A 20,507-nucleotide genomic window follows, 5' to 3' on the forward strand; every position below is an offset into this window, starting at 1 on the left:
TGGACTATATGATTTATTTGAAGGGATTGGGGTTGGATAAATTTCAAATTTCATTTGTACGTTTAGTGTTATCTGTAGCATGAAAATGTGTAGCTAGTACTTGGAAAGATAAGGTGGATATTAACATAGTATGTTGGCAATGAATTAAGGGCTTGTATTTGTAGGGAAAAAAATACATGTAATTTGCATGATAATTATTCTTATTTTGTTAATATGTGGCCTCCTTACCTGGACTATATGAATTTGAAAATACTTTGAAACATTCTATATATTCTGTTTTGTTTTTGTCTTTGGCTCCCCTTAAAGGGGGTGGCTCGGGGGGTGGGAGAGTGGGGAGGGTTTCTTTTTTATATAAAATTGATTTCATTTTAAGTTTGATTGTATTAATGATTAAAAATCATTTAAATATTTTTTTTTAAAAACAAAGCCCCCTCCTCCTCCACTGATCCTGCTCAACCCACTGACCTCCTCCAGCATCTGCCTCATCTGGCCTGGCCCCTCTGCCCACAAGACATAACAAACACAGGATTCCTCTTGTCCTCACCTACCACCCTACATCCAACACTCCATCCTCTGTAATTTCTGCCATCCACAACATGATGTCACTACTAGATGCATCTTCCCCACTCTTCCCTTCTGTCGGGACCAATCCCTCCGTAACTCCCTCATCCACTCATCCCTTCCCACCAATCACTCCCCCTTCGCCCCTTGGCACTCACCCAGGAAGTGCCACACTTGCACCCACCCCTCCTCCTTCACCACCACTTGTGTGCATCCATGAGAGTGATCGACTTCATCCGGTGCTCCCTTTGTGGCCTTCTCTACATCGGAGAGACTGGGTGCAGACAGGGAGATCGCTTCTCTGAGCACGTTCACCAAGTTCACATCAGGTAGAGATCACCCAGTGGTGCACCACTTCAATTCCGCGTCGTTTATCCCAGCGAAACCACCCATAAATTGGAGGATCCGCACTTGATTTTCTGTCTGGGATCTCTCCAACCGGACGGCATTAACGTCGACTTCTCCAGTCTCTGAGAGCCCACTCTCTGTTCTCCCTCCCTTCCCTTTCCCTCTGTCTTCTTTCCCTCAGCTCTCCACCCCCTTCGCTCTTCATTCGCAGAGCTGTCCCCCCTCCCCCTGTTTGCTGCTGTGCCCTCCCTCCATATCCTCTTATAACCTCCCGCCTGGAGGGCAGTCCTGCTCTCCCTGCCCCTCGACCCCACCATTTTGTTTGGGCACCTGCCCAATTTTTTCATAACTTGATGAAGGGCTCAAGCCTGAAACGTTGTTTATGCATCTTTATCTTTCCTGTATATATGAAGTTCTGTGTCCCTAGTGTACACACACTCAAATGAACACACTCACTCGTTCTTCAGTACAAAAAGGAATAAGGCCCTCTTTATTTTCTCAGCCACAACAAAGCATTCTTCATTTCCCCAAAGACCACCCAGCCAACCCCTTCTGATCTTCTCATTGGCTCTCTGCCACAGGGCTCTCCATCTCCTCCCACTGTGTCTGCGATCCATTGCAGCGTACACAGCCCCCACCTGGCACTGCCACTCCCGGATACGTCACTAGTGGCGACTGGCGCTGCTCCAACACAGGTAAGTGCTTGACTGCAAAAGTTCACTGCGTGGCCTGCTGGGTTTCTCCAGCATTGTGCATCGTTTTAACTTCAACCACAGTATCTGCAGACTTTCGTGTTTCACTTGTTTCTTCAATGCCTGAGATCCTGGCATCTCCACCCTCCTGTCTCTGCAACCCCTGACTATAAGAGTCCCTGTAGCCATGAAGACCTCACCAGGGCACTGTCTCGCTGGTGAATGACCCCCTGAGAAAGATACTCCCCCTGCTTGGTTTTGGTCGCCGAGAAATGAAATGTCCAGGGCATCGAGGACAGAGTAGAGGACCTAGCGAAGGCAAAAGATATCCTAAGTTCTCGAGAAGAAGGATGGAGATGCAAGGACGTGGTGCCAGTAATGGGGAAGTCACAGCAATCTCTGGCTAAACCGGAATGGTGTGAGTCTTTAGATAGTACAAGGTCACGTGGGGAATTATGCAGGTGGTATCAGTGTTTAAAGCAATTGTAGAATATCAAATTTACCGAACTTACAAAAAAATTGTTTCCATCCAAAACTCAGAAGAACAGGAGTTGGGATGTTATGGTAAAGTTGTATAAGACACTGGTGAGGCCAAATTTGGGGTATTGTGTGCAGTTTTGGTCACCGAACTACAGGAAAGGTATGAACAATATAAAAAGAGTGCAGAAAAGATTTACTTGGATGTTGCACCAATTTCAGGAACTGAGTTACAGGGAAAGGTGAAACAGGTTCGGACAGATTCATGGATAGGTGAGGTATGGAGGGCTATGGACTGGATTAAAAAAATGGTTCGGCACAGACTAGAAAGGCCGAAGGGGCCTGTTCATGAGTTGAATTGTTCTGTGGTTCTATGGTTTTCAGAAGTTATCTCGGAGAAGTCCAGCATCATCTAGCTCCTGGCAAGATCTAATCTTCGTCACAAATCCTCATTGAGTGAGGGAGAGGGGAAAAGTGAGGGGGGCCCATTAAAGGGGACACCGGTGGTTGTATTTAACACCCTACCATCGCGGGGGTCTGTATCCAATATGGTGGCTCCTTTGACCAGCAACGGCCATGTGGTGTTGAAGACTCCAGGGAAGTGGAGGCCTGGTGCAGGGCACAAGAAACTGGGGAGTCCATCCTCCCCCATTTGAGAAGGAGAAGCAAAGGATTTGACCCACAGAACGGTGACCTCGGCAGTGGACTATTGAACAGCTCTTCAGCTGAAGAACAAACAGGCAGCAGGGCTGCTGGAGACTGCGGTCGAGGGACGCGCGCACCGGGCTGTGGGGTGCTTGAGACTGCAGTCCAGGGACTCGCACAAGGTATGGGCTGCTGGAGGCTGGCTGGAGACTAGCTGAAGTGCTACCAGGTATCGGGACTGAGATGCGAGAGGGTACCAAGGGTGCTGAAGGCTTCCTGGTCATGTCGGAGGTTTGGATCTGGAGCTTGGGTTGCCAATAGTTTGTGTGGATACAGAGGCTGCGGAAGCGCAGGAGAATGACTCAGCTTCTATTTGTCTGACTGCAAGAGCCGCTTCAGGCAGTTTCTGCCGATGGTGAATGTGTCTGCCTTATGAAAGGCCAAAACAGATTCCGTGTGATATTGTACTCTTTTTAATTACCTGAAGATAAATTGAATCTTGAAATGAGCAGAAGATAACTGGCTTTGTACATAAGCACAGTTGAAGAAGTGCGTTCTTCCCACTGTGTCTTCAGACCTCCAGGGGACGGCTGGAGGACTGGCTGGGACGATTGTGTTCTATTGATGTATGGCCAGAGGCTTGATGTCCTGAAGAGTTGAGGTGATGTGATCAATCTTCTGTTGAATTTGTGCCTCAAATGCATCCTTGTTCTTTAGGACCAGCTCCCTGATGGCCTTCATGGCATCAGTATGATCTTGCTGGAGTTTGGTACGTTTCACGTTAAACAGAGGATCTGAGGGTTTCAGGGCAAGGTTGATCTCCAGACTGGTGATTTGGTCCCTCAGGTGCTTCTGGGAGACCTCCACGTAGGTATCGGCGATCATGTGGCAGAGGTTTGCAATATTGGAGGCCTGGACTGCCTGGGAGTAGATTGTGTCCTTGACGAAGGAATCCTGGGAGTAGCCGGGGATGGGCTCGCAGGCCTCGCTATCGCTGGTAAACTGGTTGATGGAGTCATTGAGGGAGATTTTAATCAGGTTGGACGTCATCTGGAAGAGGTTGCTCATCTTGGCCCACTGCTCCTTGACCTGGCTCAGAGCTCTCAGACCCTCCTGCAGCAGTTTGAGGGTCGTGGCGTAGTCTATATTCTTCACCTGACACCTCGACATGGTCAACAAGACCTCATCCAGGTCTTTGTCCACCTTGTCCTTGCTGGCAGATATTTTTTGGTAATCCTCTCTACTGGTGTCCAGCTGGCTCTTGGCTTGCTCCACCCTGAAGCAGGCTTGATCCAGGACCTTTTTGGCCAACCCTTCCTGCACCTCCACTGTGGTGGCACTGGTCAGGTTTGGTGGGTGTGGGGATATGGTCAGGACGCCGCTGGACTTCACCGTATCCGCCATGTGCCTCTGCACTTTGGCGTGGTGCTGCTCGATGGCAGCAGCAAGGCTTTGCAGTTGGGCCTCGTTGGGGTTCTTGGATGTCCGGACCTCCTCCAACTGCTCACACACGGTAAGGCCATCCTGGCACAGGCCCAAGGTGGTGGCCTTGGCATCACTCTCCTTCTCCAGCTCAACCTTCTTCAGGCTGCTCAGGAACATGGACTTGTAATCCAAGGGGCTAATGGCCAGCCGGCTGGGGTCAATGGTCCCACTCTCCTCCACCAGGTCTCGGAGCAGGGCAGTGCCTACCAACATCTCCATGGCCCTCAGGCAGACGCCGGCCCAGCTCACGAGACTCTTGTCCCCCTGGGCCTGTCCGTCCACCTTCTTGCTCTGGATCTTCTTCTTGAAGTGTTGTACAGCTACATCGGTGACCTCGAGGGCCAGGCTGAGAGGTTTGATCATGCTCATTGAGACCAGCTCCACAGCCAGGCTGTTGACCAGCTCCAGCAATGATTGGGTGACATGAATTGCCACTAGGGTCTTGCCACTGGGGATCATTTTCACTGCCCTTTTGTACAAGGTGTGGGCTTCCTCCATCCTGAGCTGGGTTTCAGACAACTCAGCCTCCAGTCTCTTCTTCTGGTTCTTCACTGCCACCTTCCGCAGCTCAGATTCCTTCAGCACTTGTTTGACTTCTTCCATCCTGCTGTGGTACTCAGTCTGGGAGCCACCACAGATCTCCAGCAACTCTTGCACAAGGTCGATGAGCGAGGCAAACTCCTCCTCGACGGAAGAGGCCAGTTCCTGGCACTTCTCCACAACCGTCCTCAGGCTTCTCAATCGGTTGGGCAGCATGGCCTTGACCACCTGGGGTTCACGGCTCAGTACCTGCACAGCGTTGGCCAGGTGCTTGGGGACTGTCAGAGTCTGGAGGCGGATCTGGTCCATATTATTGTGGGCCTTGTTGAAGGCCTTCCATCCCTGGTCGCAAAGCTGCATCAGGCAGGCACGGAAGGATCCCGGCTTCCGCAGGAATCTTGGCGGGCTGCCGGCTGCGATGAGTTTCACCTGGAAGGCCTCGGCCGCCGCGATGAAGATCAGCTCCCCCAGGATGGTGATGGAGGTCAGTCCAGGTGTCAGGAAGTCCTCCCAGTTGGCGTAGGGCTTCATGATCAGCTCCAGGTTGCTCTTGGCTTCCTCCGCCGCACCCAGCAGCATCACGCTGTCGACCTTTCCCAAGGCCTGAACCTCATCGGCAGCCATGGCGACCAATGTATTCTCCTACAGATGGGCTTTAGTGAGAGATAGAAGAGGGGAGGTATGAGCTTCGGTTCAGTCAGAATCATATTCAGAATCAAAACCAGAATTTATTGTTATGAACAAGTCATTAAATTTGTTGTTTTGTGGCAGCTTCACAGAGTAAACATTCACATAAACTACCTTACAATAATAAATAAAAATAGTGCATGAAAGGTCGGGCAGTGTCTTATGGATTCAATGATCATTCAAGAATCTGATGGCAGCGGGGAACAAGCTATCCTTGTGCCACTGAATGCTTGCAGCAGCCTGCAATTGCGGAGATTGGGCCGGCACATCACGTGGCAACAGACGCGGACAGAGATCGCTGAAGCGACTCCCAGGATAACGAACAGGCCGGGGGTAGAAGCTGGGGTGCATCAGACCAACAGCCCTAAAATGGCTTTAGTCAAGCTGCCCAGCTAACTCAGCAGAAACAGGTTGGGGAAGAAGGGCATTCAACTTGAACAGTATTAAAGCAGCCTTTCCAGCCCTAATAAAGGAGTGAGCTTAACCTGCCACACTGTGAGTGTGTGTTTCTTCATAGTGGTTGGCTACATGCTCGTCTTCATGCTCCTGTACCTTTTACCCGATGGTAGCAGAGTGAAGAGGACATGGCCTGGGTAGTGGGGTCTTCGAGTGTAGAGGTTGCTTTTTTAAGACCCCATCTCATATAGATGCCCTCAATGGAGTGAAGTCTGGTGCCCATATGTCACTGACCGAGTTAACAACCCTCTGGAGTTTATTCTTGTCATGAATGTGGGCATCTCCATACCAGGCAGTGATGCAACCAGCCAGAATGCTGTCCACGATACATCTGTGGAAGTTTTTCGAGAGTCTTCAAAATTAAACCAGGTAACTATAGGCCAGTGAGCCTGGCGTCAGTCGTAGGTAAATTATTAGAAGGAGTTCGGAGAGACGGGATGTCAAGGTATTTGGACAGGCTTGGGCTGTTTAAGTACAGTCAGCATGGCTTTGTGCGGGGTAGGTCATGTTTAACAAATCTTGTAGAGATTTTCAAAGTTACCAAGATACCGTAGATGAAGGAAAGGCTGTGGATGTTGTCTACATGGTATTTAGTAAAGTCTTCGCCAAGGTCCCACATGGGAGGTTAGTTCAGAAAGTTATGCCACGAGCTGTCCATGCAGAGGTTGTAAACTGGATTAGAAATTGGCCATGTGGGAGTAAACAGAGTGGTGGTGGATGGTGGCTTCACATATTGGAGGCCTGTGTCGAGTGGTGTGTCTCAGGGATCTGGACTGGGACTATTGTTCTTTGTTGTCTATATCAATGAGCTGGATGATAATGTGGTAAAATGGATCAGCAGGTTTGGTGATGACACAAAGATAGGAGTAGTGGACAGGGAGGACTTGCAGAGGGATCTGGACCAACTGGGAGACTGGGCCAAAACATGGCAGATGGAGTTTAATGCAGACAGGTGTGAGTTGAAGTATTTTAGAAGGGTAAAGCAAGGAAAGACGCACACAGTAAATGGTCAGGCACTGAGGAACGTGGAGGAGCAGAGAGATGTGGGGATACAGCTACATTGTTCCCTGAAGGTGGCATCACAGGTGGACAGGGATGTATAGAAAGCTTTTGGCATCTTGGCCTTTATAAATCAAAATATTTTGTATAGGAGTTGGGATGTTTATGTTATAGTTGTATAAGACTTTGGTGAGTCCAAATTTGGAATATTATGTGCAGTTCAGGTCATCTAACTACAGGAATGATATGAATAAGATTGAGGGAGGGCAGAGAAGATTTACTAAGATGTTGCCAGATCTACAGAAGTTGAGTTGCAGGGCAACATTAAACAGGTTAGGATAATATTCCTTGGAATTAAGAATTTGAACTACTCTTTATTGGTTGGGTAAAGGCATTATATACCAAACCTTCTCCCTGGGTGGTGTCGAATGAACAAGGGTATAAAATTAATTTGTTCACAGACAATATATTGATATATTTATCTTATCCTAGAAATTCATTCGAACCATTACAAAATTTGTTGAATTGATATGGAGTGATTTTGGATTATTAAGTTAATTGGGATAAAAGTGATATATTATCGATATTGGATGAAGATTATTCAGATTGTAAACATCTTACGAAGTTTAGATGGTCGAATAAAATTATTTAGGAGTAATGGTGGATAGAGAATATCAAACTTTGTAGAGTTTAAACTATGTACCATTATTAAATAAGATTAAATTTGACTTAAATAGATGGAAGATTTGCCTGTAACTTCGATTGGATGAGTAAATTGTATTAAAATGAATATATATCCGCATGTTTAATATCTTTTTCAGTCTATTCTGTGTGCTATTCTGAGGAAATTTTTAAAGGAATTATACAAAGTAATTCATTTGCTTTTATGGAAAGGTAAGTGGTTGAGAGTTTCCCTGCAGAAGTTGACATGGAGGTATGATTTAGGTGGACTTCAATTACCACATTTTCAGAATTATTATGAGGTGGCACAATTAAAATTTATTAATAGGTTGTTTGACATTGATCAACATCCATTATGGGCAAAGGTGGAGTTGGTTCAGATTTCTGAGAATAAAATACATCAATTTATATATAAATGAAATTCTGCTCTTTTGCAAGTAAATTGGCCAGTACTGAAACAATTAATGGATATTTGGTATAAATGGAACCAAATTAACTAAAGGTTAAAATTTTAGCTAAGACGTCATCATATCAGAATAAAATAATTCCTTTTTCTCTTAATAGCCCCTATTTGAAAGATTGAGAAATGAAGGGTGTGAAGTTGGTGGAGGATTGTGTTGAAGCTGGTATGTTTCTTTCTTTTATTAGACTTAGAGAGAAATTTGGGATATCATTGAACTCTTTATTTGCTATTATCAGGTTTGGGATTTACTGTTGGAAAATTTTGGACAAGAATTGGTGTTACCTGGTCAAACTAAATTTGAGATATTAAATGCTGATAAGGGAAAGAAAGGATTATTATTTCCGAAATGTATGTGTCATTACAGGAAAAGATGACTAAGGTTGATGTATATAAAATGAAGGACAAATGGGAGAAGGATTTATCCATTGCATTATCTCAGGAGGAATGGTTGAATATGTGTGTAGTGTTATGAGATTAATTAATGTAAGATATAGTTTGGTTAATTATAATTTCTTGCATCATTTGTATTTAATTCCTGAAAAGTTGAAAAAATATAGTTTTATTTCTTCGGATTTGTGTTTTCTTACATTCAGTACGGGCATGTATAAAAGTTAAACCTTTTTGGGAAAGGTTTGGAAGATTTATTTTAGATGGATTTGCAACGATCCATTGGTGTGTTTAATGGGTTATACTAATACATTAACGACGGGTTTGCGATTGGACAAATCTCAAATAACATTTATACGATTAAGGTTGGTAGTAACTAGAAAACGTATAGCAGTTACTTGGAAGAATGATAACTTACAATTTGCAAAATAATTACCCTTTTTTTGTTAAAATGTGGACTTTATATATGAAATGTGGACTTTATATATGAAATGTATAAATTAATTTTTTTTTGTGATGTAAAGCAGCATCTATTAAATACCCGATATAATTGTTTTCCGGTCCAATGGGGGAGGGTTGTAGGGGATGGAGTAGGTGGGGGGTGGGGGGAGGAGAGGGTTATAGGGATTTAGATTTTTTTGTTAGATTGTTTTGTATGTATGTATGTATCTTGCAAAATTTCTAAATAAAATTTTCAAACAAAATGTGGAAGGATATCAATAAGATTGACAGAGTGCAGAGAAGATTTATTCGGATGTTGCCGGATCTTCAGGAGTTGAGTTACAGGGAAAAATTAAATAGGTTTGGATTTTATTCCTTGGAACGAAGAAGAATGAGGGGAGATTTGATGGAGGTTTACAAAATGATGGCGGTATTGTCAGAGTAAATGTCAATTGGCCCTTTCTAATTAGATTGGGAGAGGTAAATACAAGAGGAGATGTCTTTAGGCTGAAAGGGGTGTGAAATATGGATGAAAAGGATTAAACTCGCACCATTCTGTGAAATGGAATGCAAAGTATGTAGATAAAAGCTTGAGAGTAGACAGCACCGGCTAGTGGGTTCCTTCTTATCAGGAGAACCAAGGATGCAAGGATCTGGTTCAGGCTGGTACAGTGACCTAAGGTAGTCTATAGCTAGTACTGCGCTTGCTTAATAGAGACATGAATATTAACTTAGACGCCCCGAAGAAGGGAATGAACTAATTAACATAACATGCGATGTATGAATAGGGAGGAACTAAGTGATTGATGGAAGGGAGAAGGAGAATATTGTAATGTATTGGGATTCTGATTGGAAGAAGGTAAATGAAGGTGGGGTGATGTTGAGCCCGGGACTGTACAAAGGAGAGATGATTCTGAACCTCCGATGTGTCTCCAGACCAGAGACACCCGACACTGCAGACTATCCATTTTGGGGGCAATAATAGGAAAGCTGAATATTATTGAAATGGAGACAAGCTAGGGAGTGGGGAGGAGCAAATGGATCTGGGAGTACTTGTTCACCGGTCACTGAAGGCTAACATGCAGGTTCAGAAAGCTGTGAAGAAGGCAAATGGCATGTTGGCTTTCATAAAGAGGGGATTGGAGTATAGGAACGGAGACGCCTTTCTGCAGTTGTACAGGGCCCTGGTGAGACCCCACCTGGAGTATTGCGTCCAGTTCTGGTCTCCAATTTTGAGGAAGGACATACTAGCTATAGAGGGTGTGCAGCGCAGATTTACAAGGTTAGTTCCAGGGATGGCGGGGTTGACATATGCTGAAAGACTAGAAAAACTGGACTTGTATCCAATGGAGTTTAGAAGGATGAGGGGGGACATGATTGAGGTATACAAAATTATCAAGGGGATAGACAGGGTGAAGTCGGATTACTTGTTCCCAGTGATGGGGGAGACGAGGACTAGAGGGCATAGTTTAAGAATACAGGGTAGGCCCTTTAGGACGGAGATGAGAAAACATTTTTTTACCCAGAGAGGTGTGAATCTGTGGAATGCCCTGCCACAGAGGGTGGTAGAGGCAGATTCGCTGATGATGTTCAAAAGAGAGTTAGATAAGACTTTAGTGGGCAAAGGAGTTCGGGGTTATGGGGATAAGGCTGGAAAGGGGTACTGATAGTAGTGATCAGCCATGATCTGTAAAATGGCGGTGCTGGCCCGACGGGCCGAAGGGCCTACTCCAGCTCCTATTGTCTATTGTCTATTGTCTATTGACTCAAAATAAAGCTGAACGTGTTCTCCAAGACTTTGTCTCCAGAGTAGTGATGGTGAACACTTTATATTTCACAGGGAAAGGTTTAGGGGGAACATTAGGGGGAAGTTCTTCACTCAGAGAGTGGTGGGAGTGTGAAACAAGCTGCCATCTGATGTGATGGGTCCGGACTCAATCTGACTTTTAAGAAAAAATTGGATAGCGACATGGATGGGAAAGGTCTGGAGGGTTATGGAATAGGAGCAGGTTATTGGGACTAGCTGAAGAATGGTCGGCACAGACTAGAAGGGCCGTATGGCCTGTTTTCTGTGCTGTAACATTCTATGGTTCTATTGTTCCTCGGTGACATACCGAATCTCTTCAAACACCTCATGAATTCTAGTCGCTGGCGAGCCTTCTTCGTGATCGCATCAACATGGAGGCTCCTTGACAGGTCCTCGGTGATGTTGACACCCAGGAATTTCAAATCATTGACCCTCTCCACTGTTGAGCCCGTGACAAGGACTGGATCATGCCCCCCCTGACTTCACCAGCAGGCAATGGGTTCGCAATCCTCACTTAAGCTGGAGCTCAGGACCCCATGTGGAGGGGTCGTCAATCCAAGAAGCCCCACCTGACATGTGGGGTCTTTAGGGCCAGCTTCTCCCACAAGATGAAACATCCTCTCCACACCTGCCTTGGTCACACCTCTCAGCATTATACACCATCCCAGATCAACTCTTCTCAATCTCCGACTGGTCCAATCCTTTGTCAGACAACAAGAATTCAAACATTGCTATTAATGTTGCATGAAATTAATTGTTTTCCAGCCACATATTGTTACAAAATTACATTTCAATAGAAATAAATTAGTGCAAGAAAAAGAGAAAGTGAGGTCATGTCTGATGTTCTTTGTCCGTTCAGAAACGGGAAGAAGCTGTCCTGTGTCACTGAGTGCTCATCTTCAACTCCTGTACCTCCTTCCTGATGGTATCAGTGTAAAGAGGGCACGGCTTAGGTGGTGGGGGCCCTTGGGCTGCTTTCTTAACACATCGCCTCTTGTAGATGTCCTCGTCTGGTGGAGAGTGATAGCTGTGATGTTGCAGGCCATGCTCACAACTCTCTGTAGTCTTTCCCTGTCCTGTTCTTTGGCACCCCCATACCACATTTGTTGTTCTATGAGGGTCATGTGGTTTTTCAAGCAGAGAGAGTCAAACAGTCTTTCTCTCTGAGACAGTGAGAGACACACACAGAGATCACTTCTACATTGGTACAACTAGCAGAAGCAGCTGGGACTGGAACAGGACAAGCTGGCAAGCTTGTGAAAAGCCCCATTTTACAAGATGGCCTGGTCAAAGCCCTTGTGGTTCATGCAAGAGGAGAGGACTGGCTGTCTAATGTTTCACTTGGAATAAGGGAAACAAAAAGGAACTCTGTGGTGACCTAAAAGAAAGAGGTTATCATCGGGAGAACCCTCTAAAGGGGCAAGTTTTGTCAGCAAGACACTGAAGTGGGTGATGGAAGTAAATCAGTTGTGAGTGTCCAAAGAGCAACAAATCTCTCTCTGTAAACCGACAAGAACCTTCCTGAGTGGCAACCATTTACCTTTCAAGCACCAAAGCCTGGTTAAGATTCATAAATGTTAAATTCTGTGCACAGTCTAAGAATTGCCTGCAACCAGTGAACTTGGAGGAAAGAGAAGTGAGATTGGACTGTGAACCAAAGAACTTTTCTGAACCCTTAAACACACGTGCGCTTAGAATGAGAAGGGGGTTAAGTTAAGGTAATACTGATAAATTAAAGTTTGATTCCATTTTCATGTTTAAAGATAATTGAAAGCAACTTTTGTTGAAGTGACTATTTGTCCTGGTGAATATATATATTGCTGCTGGACTCATAACACCAGAAATTTGAAATTCTTTCCACTGCTGACCCCTCAATGAGGACTGGTTCGTGTTCTCCTGATTTCCCCTTACTTTAGTCGACAAAGAGCTCCTTGATTTTGCTAACGTTGAGTACAAGGTTGTTGTTGTGAGGTCACTCAACGAGCTGATCTGCCTCCCTCTTGACTGTGGTGTCATCGGCAGATTTTTAGACAGCACTGGAATTGTGCCTGGCCACACAGTCATGGGAGTGTAATGAGTAGAGCAGTGGGCTAAGAACGCATCCTTGGGGTGGGCCTGTGTCCATGATCAGTGAGGAGGAGACGCTGTTTCCAATTCGTACTAACTGCGGTCTTCCGATGAGGAAGTCAAGGATCCAGTTGCAGAGGGGGGTACAGAGGCCTGGAGTTTGGTGTTTGTAGACCAGCACTAAGGGGATGATACTGTTGAAGGCTGAGCTGTAGTTGATGAAGACCAGCCGTATCTTTGAATTGTTGTTATGTAGCTAATCCTGAGCTGAGTGGAGAGCGTCTGCTTTTGACCGATTTTGATGATTGGAAAATTGCAGTGGGTCCAGACCTTTGCTTAGTTACGTGTTAATTCCAGCCATTATCAATCTCTGAAAGCATTTCATTACAGGAGATGTGAGTGTGACTGGGTGACATGTCATCCATTAGCACTCCTGTCTGACCGGTGACATGGATATGTTCCAATTTGCCTAACGCAGCAGCAGGTCTATGGCGGATGCCATCTCATTGGCCCTACACAAAGCCCTGGAACACCTGGACAGCAAAGTTGCCTACATCAGGATGCTCTTCATCGACTACAGTTTGGCATTTAACATCTTCATCCCCGCAAAACTGATCAGCAAACTCCAAGATCTGGGAGTTATCACCTCACTGTGTAATTAGATCGTAGATTTCCTCACCTCCAGACCACAATCAGTGAGGATTGGTAAGAACTTCTCCTCCACAATCTCCATCAGTACCGGAGCACCACAGGGCTGGGTTCTTAGCCTCCTGCTCTACTCACTTTACACCTACGACTGTGTGGCTTGATAAGACAATAACTCCATCGACAAATTCGCTGACGATACCACGTAGTGGGTTGTATAAAGGATGGGGATGAGTCAGCGTACAGGGTGAGATTGAAAACTTGGCTGAATGGTGCACCAACCACAACCTCGCACAAAATGCCATCAAAATTAAGCAGCTGATTGTTGACTTCAAGAAGGGAAAGCCAGAGGGATACAATCCAGTGATCACTGGGGGATCAGAGATGGAGAGGGTGAACAAATTTAGGTTTTTAGGAGTCACCCTCTCAAAGGATCTTTCCTGGACCCAACACACCACTGGCATCTTCACCACCTCTACTTCCTCAGGAGTTTGCGGAAGTTTGGTACGACACCAGAAATTCTAGCAAATTTCTACAGAGGTGTGGTGAAAAGTGTGGTGACCGGCTGCATCACAGTCTGGGATGGGGGACTACAATACTCCTGAGCGAAAAGCCTTCCAAAAGATAGTGGACATGGCCCAAGACATTACAGGTAAAACACTCCCCTCTATTGAGTACATCGACAGGGAACGCTGCCGTCAGAGAGCAGCAGCGATCATCAAAGACCCACACCACCCAGCACACGCTCTGATCCCGCTGCTGCCATCTGGAAAGAGGTCCAGTTGCAACAAGACTCACACCACCAGGTTCAGGAACAGCTGCTGTTCCTCCACCATCAGACTCCTTAACGATAAACTCAAACTGGGACTCTTACTTGAGCAATTTATTGATTTAAAAAATTCTCTCTGTATTGCACAGTCAGGTTGTTTGCATTTGTTATCTTTTTACAGATCTTTTGATTGTCTACATGTTTACGTTGTGCACAGTTTAATTTTGCATTGCCAGTAAATGGTAATTTTTCCGCGCCCGTAAGAAAAGGAATCTCAGGTTTGTATGTGATGTCACATATGTACTCGGACAATAAATCTGAATCTGATAGTCATTGAGGCTGCTCCCTCCGCTCTTCCTGGACACCGGGGATGCTCGATGCCCTTTTGAAGCAGGTGGGAACCTTCGACTGCAGCAATGAGAGGTTGAAAATGTCCGTGAACACTCTGGCTAGTTGGTTGGCACAGATTTTCTGTACCCTGGCAGGCATGCTGTCGAGGCCTGTCACCTTGCAAGGGTTCACCCTCTTGAAGGATGTTCTGACGCTGGCCTCAGAGACAGATATCGCAGGGTTGTCAGCCTCTGCAGGGACTCCCATTGGTGCCGTTGAGTCCTCCTTTACAAACATGTTCAGCTCATTGAGTAGTGAAGGACCACAGCCATTTATGGTGCTGGGCCTCACTTTATAGGGTGCAATGGCCTGCAATCCCAGCCCTACCTGGCGAGTACCTGACCATCTCCACCTTTTCTCAGGAATGTCTCTGCTGCTGAGATGGGCTTCAATCAGCCGTTCCTCCTTCCTGACCTCAGGGACCGATGGCCTGACCTGTCCTGTTGCAGCCCAACAGGTTGGGCTCTGCTGTCTCTGGAGTCATATCATGGGCAAATCCAGGGTTTCTAACAAACTTCCCTCAGAACAGAGAACAAGCAAGCACAGGATCAGAAAAAACGACTGGAATTCGGACTGAAAACGGGCATGCGCTAAATGTGTTGGGATTTCCAGACAGCCTTTGACAAGGTTCCGCACATGATGTTATTTGACAAGATCAGAGCCCACGGTGTCACAGGAAACAAGACGAGTGTGGGGAGAGCATTAGCCAATTGGCAGGAAGCAGAGAGTCGGAATACAGGGCCCATATTCTGGTCACCTGCCAGTTGTTGCTGGATTCCACAAGGGTCGTGGTTGGGACCACCTCTTTTTATGTTGTATATTAATTATTTGAATTGTGGAATGAATGGGTTTATGACCAAGTTTGCAGATGATACAAAGGGAGGTGGAGGAGCAGGTCGTGTAGGGGGAACAGGGAGGCTGCAGAAGGTCCTAGACTGATGAGGAGAACGGGCAGTGAAGTGGAAAATGAAATATAATGTGGGATAGTGGATGGTCACGCAGTTTGGTAGAAAAAATTAACGGGCAGAGTGTTTTCTAAATGGGGAGAAAATTAAAAATCCCCAGATGCGAAGGGACCTGGGATCCTCGTGCAGGAGCCTGAAGACAAACTTGCAGGTTGAGTCGGGGGTGAAGCAGGCAAAGACAATGTTGCCGTTTGTTTCGAGAGGAATAGAATCTAAGAGCAGGGATGTGATGTCGAGGCTTGATAAGGCCCAGGGGAGACCTGCAGTGCCCTGATGGAATACGAGGCCTGCTGATGCTCCAATTGGCAGGTGGCCTCAGTTTGACATTGGACGGAGACATGGACAGACATGTCGGTGCAGGCGTGTGGCGCGGAATTGAAATGGTTGGCCACTGGGAGGCCCTGTTCCCCTCCCACCCCCACACCGTGCACGTGTGCATTTTGCAACCAGTGCCCGAAGGAAATGAACATGCTCACAAAAGGTCAGTGAGCTCGATTAACGCAGTCTTTAATAATTATACTTGTTGAAAATAACCTCTCAGCTGTTAGCTCATTAGTCAGTTAAGCAAGTAGTTAATCACACCTTGTATTACATTAACACATGCCAGAACAGTTTTATGGACCATGAGGGATCGGCTGTGCCAAAATGGAATTGAAACTATTTCAACGTTAGACTTGCACAAGCATTCAGTGCACCCGCAGTTTTGTCACAGGGAGAAAAATTTGCACCACATAAGATATTTGCCCTGACTGATAACTATAAATGAGAGGGAACGTCGCTGGGAAGTCCTGAGTGGACAGAGTGAAGATCTTCACCAAAGTTATCTCCCAGTCTGCATCCAGTCTCTCCGATGTGGAGAAGACCACCAGATGACCCCCGTAGGTTCCAAGGTGAAATTCTGCTTCATGTGGAAGGTGGTGAGGGAGGAGGTGTGGGTGCACGTGATGCATTTCTGGTGGTCACGTGCTTAGGTACCAAGGGGTGTTTTATGGGGAGGGATGAGTGGCCGAGGGAGTCCACTGCAAGACCTCCCCACTTCATCCCCCCCCCCCCCCCAGTGGCCAACCATTTTAATTCCACACACCATTCCCACATGAAGCTAGCCGCAAATTGGAGGAACAACATCTAATATTCTGTCTGGTCACTCTCCAACCGGAGAGTTCCAGGTTCCCTTGAACCCCTCCCCAGAGTCTGTCTTTCTCTTTCCCTATCCCTCCCTCTCCTTTCCTCTGACTCCCCACCCCCTCCCCCTCCTATCAGAGAACTACCTCCGCCCGATCAATTCCCAGCTCTTATCTCGTCCATTCTCCGATCTGTATCCAGCTGTGACATCATATCTATTTGCCTGTTCTCGCCACCACCCCCCCCCCCAATTCAACGCGAACACGTCACTACAGAAGGAGCGGGTCTGACCTGTGGAAAGACATCTCAGATTGATTGCCAGAGCACATATGGAGTCACATTCAACCTAGAGATTCCTTTTTCCTGCGGGCCAGGCAGAATTACCACTTATTGGCCATGCAATTAAAAACTGTGCACAATATACACATGTAAACAAAGAAAGAAATGTAAACAAACTGTGCAATACAGAGAGACTGTAAAAAATCTATAAAATGCAATGGTCAGAGTCTTTAAATGAGCCCCTGATTGAGTTTGTGGTTGAGGCGTCCGATGGTGGAGGGGGAGCAACTGTTCCTACACCTGTTCGGGGCGAGTCTTCTGGCACCGACACCTCTTTCCTGATAGCAGCAGTGAGAATACTTTTTTTGCACTACTCTGCTTTCCCTACCATTCCTTCTCCATCTCTCTCTCCATCACATCACTGTGTATCTCTCTATCTCCTCTCTCTCCTTCACTCTCCATCCATCTCCCATCTCTCCATCCATCTCTTCCCCTCTTTCTGTCCCTTTATCTGTTTTTCACTCTCGATCATCTCTCTCTCTCTCCTCCCTCTCTCTCCTTCCCTCTATCTCTCTCTCTCTCTCTCACTTCCTTTTTCTCTCTTTTCAGATGATAACCATCAAGCCTGTCCCTCATCTTCCACCCCAGAGCAACCACTCACAGGCTTCAATCCAGGAAATGTTGCACTGACTGCCTCAGATGGAATTCTAATTAAAACTCCCAATTGATTATGTACGGATCAACTTTAGATCAATGAGTCACTGTGACATTTTAATGGCAAAACAAACTAATGCCCACAAGAGCATATAAACAAACACACAAGCATGTATCCACATACTGTACATACATTCACATACACACAATGCGTGGACACACTCGCACATTGACCCACACGCAACCTCCCACACACACACACACAAGCACACAGTCACATGCACACAGTTACACATATGCTCTCTCTCACATACACAAACCAAAACACTGAGACACTCTCACACACACAGGTACATACACACTCTCACTGATGGACACTCTCTTTCACACACTCACACACACACACACACACACACACACACACACACACACACACAAACACACACACACGCTTTGACAGAATATGCCCACACGCACACATAATATGTCCACACTTTGTGCATGCATTTGCGCGTGGATACCCGTGCATTCACACACTTGTCCTGTGCCCAAGTTGCATGTAAAGCGATCAATTCTCCAACCCACACCTCATTGCCCGTCTCTGCCTGCTCCCAGTTCACCTGCAAGAAGTGCTCACTGTGTGCTGGTGGGAGAAGTGTTGCCACTGTCCTCTTTTCACTGGAAGAGTCGAGATGGGGCCTCTGCAGCTCACACCCTGTGCTGGGACTTCACAGACAGCTGGTTTATATCCAGCTAGGTGGAGAGCAGCCTTCCAGTGAAACAACCCCCGTCCTGGGCGGAGTTAGGCAAATTCTGGGAGTGGGCAGAGCCTCTCTCCACACACTCCTGGGGTGAGGTGCAGGGCTGGGTGTTGAAGGACAGGGTCTGCTCAAGAGAACAACCTCAAAGGCCCACATGGGTCAAAAATAAAAGGGGTCTCCTTTGTCACTGCCAGTGGCTTTCAGCTCTCTTGGAATTCCCCAGCTGCTCTCTCTACCCCTCATTCCTCACACGCCTTCCTCAGCCCAAACAATCAGATTCCCCCCCCCACCACCTCCACAACCCACTCCTGTCTCCTCACATTGCCCTACGCTGCACTGATAGCCCCTGTGCCAAATTCTGAAAGCAATGGTTCAATGCAACTTGTTGAGGCTGAGCAAATTTAAATTCCTCAGATGATCTTTCCTGGACCCAACACACCAACGGCATCGTGAAGAAAGCTCGTCAGAACCTCTACTTCCTCAGGAGTTTGCAGAGGTTCGGTACGACACCGGAAACCCTGGCAAATTTCGACAGAGGTGTGGGTGAAAGTGTGCTGACCAGCTGCATCACGGTCTGGGATGGGGACACCAATACTCCTGGGTGTAAAGCCCTGCAAAAGGTAGTGGACACAGCCCAGGACATTGCAGGCAAAACCCTCCCCACCATGGAGAGTGAGTTCTGCCGTCGGAGAGCAGCAGCAATCATCAAGGATCCACACCCCCCCAGCACATGCTCTGTTCTTGTTGCTGCCATCAGGAAAGAGGTATCAGGGCCACAAGGCTCGCACCCACCAAGTTCAGGAACAGCTGCCACCCCTCCACCATCAGACTCCAAACCAACAGACCAATTTAAGGACCCTTGCTTTGCACATTATTTTTACTCCATTTTTTTTCCTGTTTTTGCGCAGACAGTTGTTCACGTTTCTCTCTTTTGTGTACAAATCTTTTTCTAGAGTGCAGTTTACATTTACAAGGAGAACAAGTCTCAGGGCTGAATGTGATTTTATCCATGCACTCAAATAAATCTGAACTTTTAGCTTCTGTGGTGATCTGTAATTCCACCACTAAGTCACCAGGGATCATCCCAATGACCTTGTCTATAAAGCCGTCCAGAGCTACAGTCCAGCCTTCCAGGTTCATCTTGCAGAGACAAGACCTCTTCGTGTCCATATTAGTTTATTAAAGCCGTCTTATACTCGCACCGCTGGTGTGGTTATTGTCAGTACAGGTCTAACTGCTCTGCCCAAGACTACAAGAAACTGCAGAGGTTTGTGAACGTGGGTCAAACCCTCACACACCCCTCACCCCTCTATCGCACACCGCCCTCTGCTCCATCGACCATCAAACCCACCTCCCCTCCAATGACCATCACACACCCTTCCTCTCTCCACACTGCCCTCCACTCCATCGACCATCAAATCCACCTCCCCTCCATTGACCTTCCCATACCCCTCCTCCCTGAATACCGCCCTTCACTTCATTAACCATTGCACATCCCTCCTCTCCATCGCGCACCATCCTCCGCTCCATCGACCATCATACCCCCCACCCCTCCATTGCACACCACCCTTTGCTCCATCGACCATCATATCCCCCCACCCCTTCACCACACACTGCACTCCGCTCCATCGACTCCATTACACCCACCTTTCCGTCGACTCCATCACACACCCCTTCCCCTCCATTGACTCTCTCAATCGTCTCCCCTCCATCAACTCTGTTACACTCCCATTCCCCTCCACCACACATCCCCCTCATCCCTCCATCGACTCCATCACGCACTACCCACCCCTCCATCAAATCCCTCACACAACCCCTCCCTTCCATTAACTCACCCTCTCCATTGTTTCTTTCTACAATTCCCTGGCCTCAGAAAATGACGTCACATTATAAGATCCCTCCCACCCCAGCCACCTCCTTCCTGTCAGGAAGAAGAATCCCTGTGTCTCATAATCGTTTCAGGACCTCGGTGTATTTGTGCAATGATGTACATGTGAAATAAAGTATATTTTTGAAAGAAAGTGGGGTGAGGAGGGATCTCCACACTGTGAGAGGGGTGGTGAGGAGGGAGCTCCACACTGTGTGGGGAGGGGTGGTGAGGAGGGAGCTCCACACTGTGTGGATGAGGGATAGTGAGGAGGGAGCTCCACACTGTGGGAGGGGTGGTGAGGAGGGATCTCCACACT

The 20,507-nt window shown here is 46.9% G+C and overlaps 1 protein-coding gene across 1 annotated transcript; it reads right to left on the reverse strand.

The window, feature by feature from the left end:
- Window positions 1-1,368: 1,368 nt before the first annotated feature.
- Window positions 1,369-18,270, reverse strand: LOC138759766 (myosin heavy chain, non-muscle-like). The gene is made up of 2 exons (XM_069930359.1): window positions 18,181-18,270; window positions 1,369-5,401 (listed from the first exon to the last, which is right to left on the reverse strand). Exon 2 carries the CDS (start codon window positions 5,370-5,372, stop codon window positions 3,342-3,344), a length of 2,031 nt encoding a protein of 676 aa, XP_069786460.1. The 5' UTR covers window positions 5,373-5,401; window positions 18,181-18,270; the 3' UTR covers window positions 1,369-3,341.
- Window positions 18,271-20,507: the final 2,237 nt, after the last annotated feature.

The sequence above is a fragment of the Narcine bancroftii genome, chromosome 4 (genome assembly GCF_036971445.1).
Source record: "Narcine bancroftii isolate sNarBan1 chromosome 4, sNarBan1.hap1, whole genome shotgun sequence".
Taxonomy (NCBI): Eukaryota; Metazoa; Chordata; class Chondrichthyes; order Torpediniformes; family Narcinidae; genus Narcine; species Narcine bancroftii.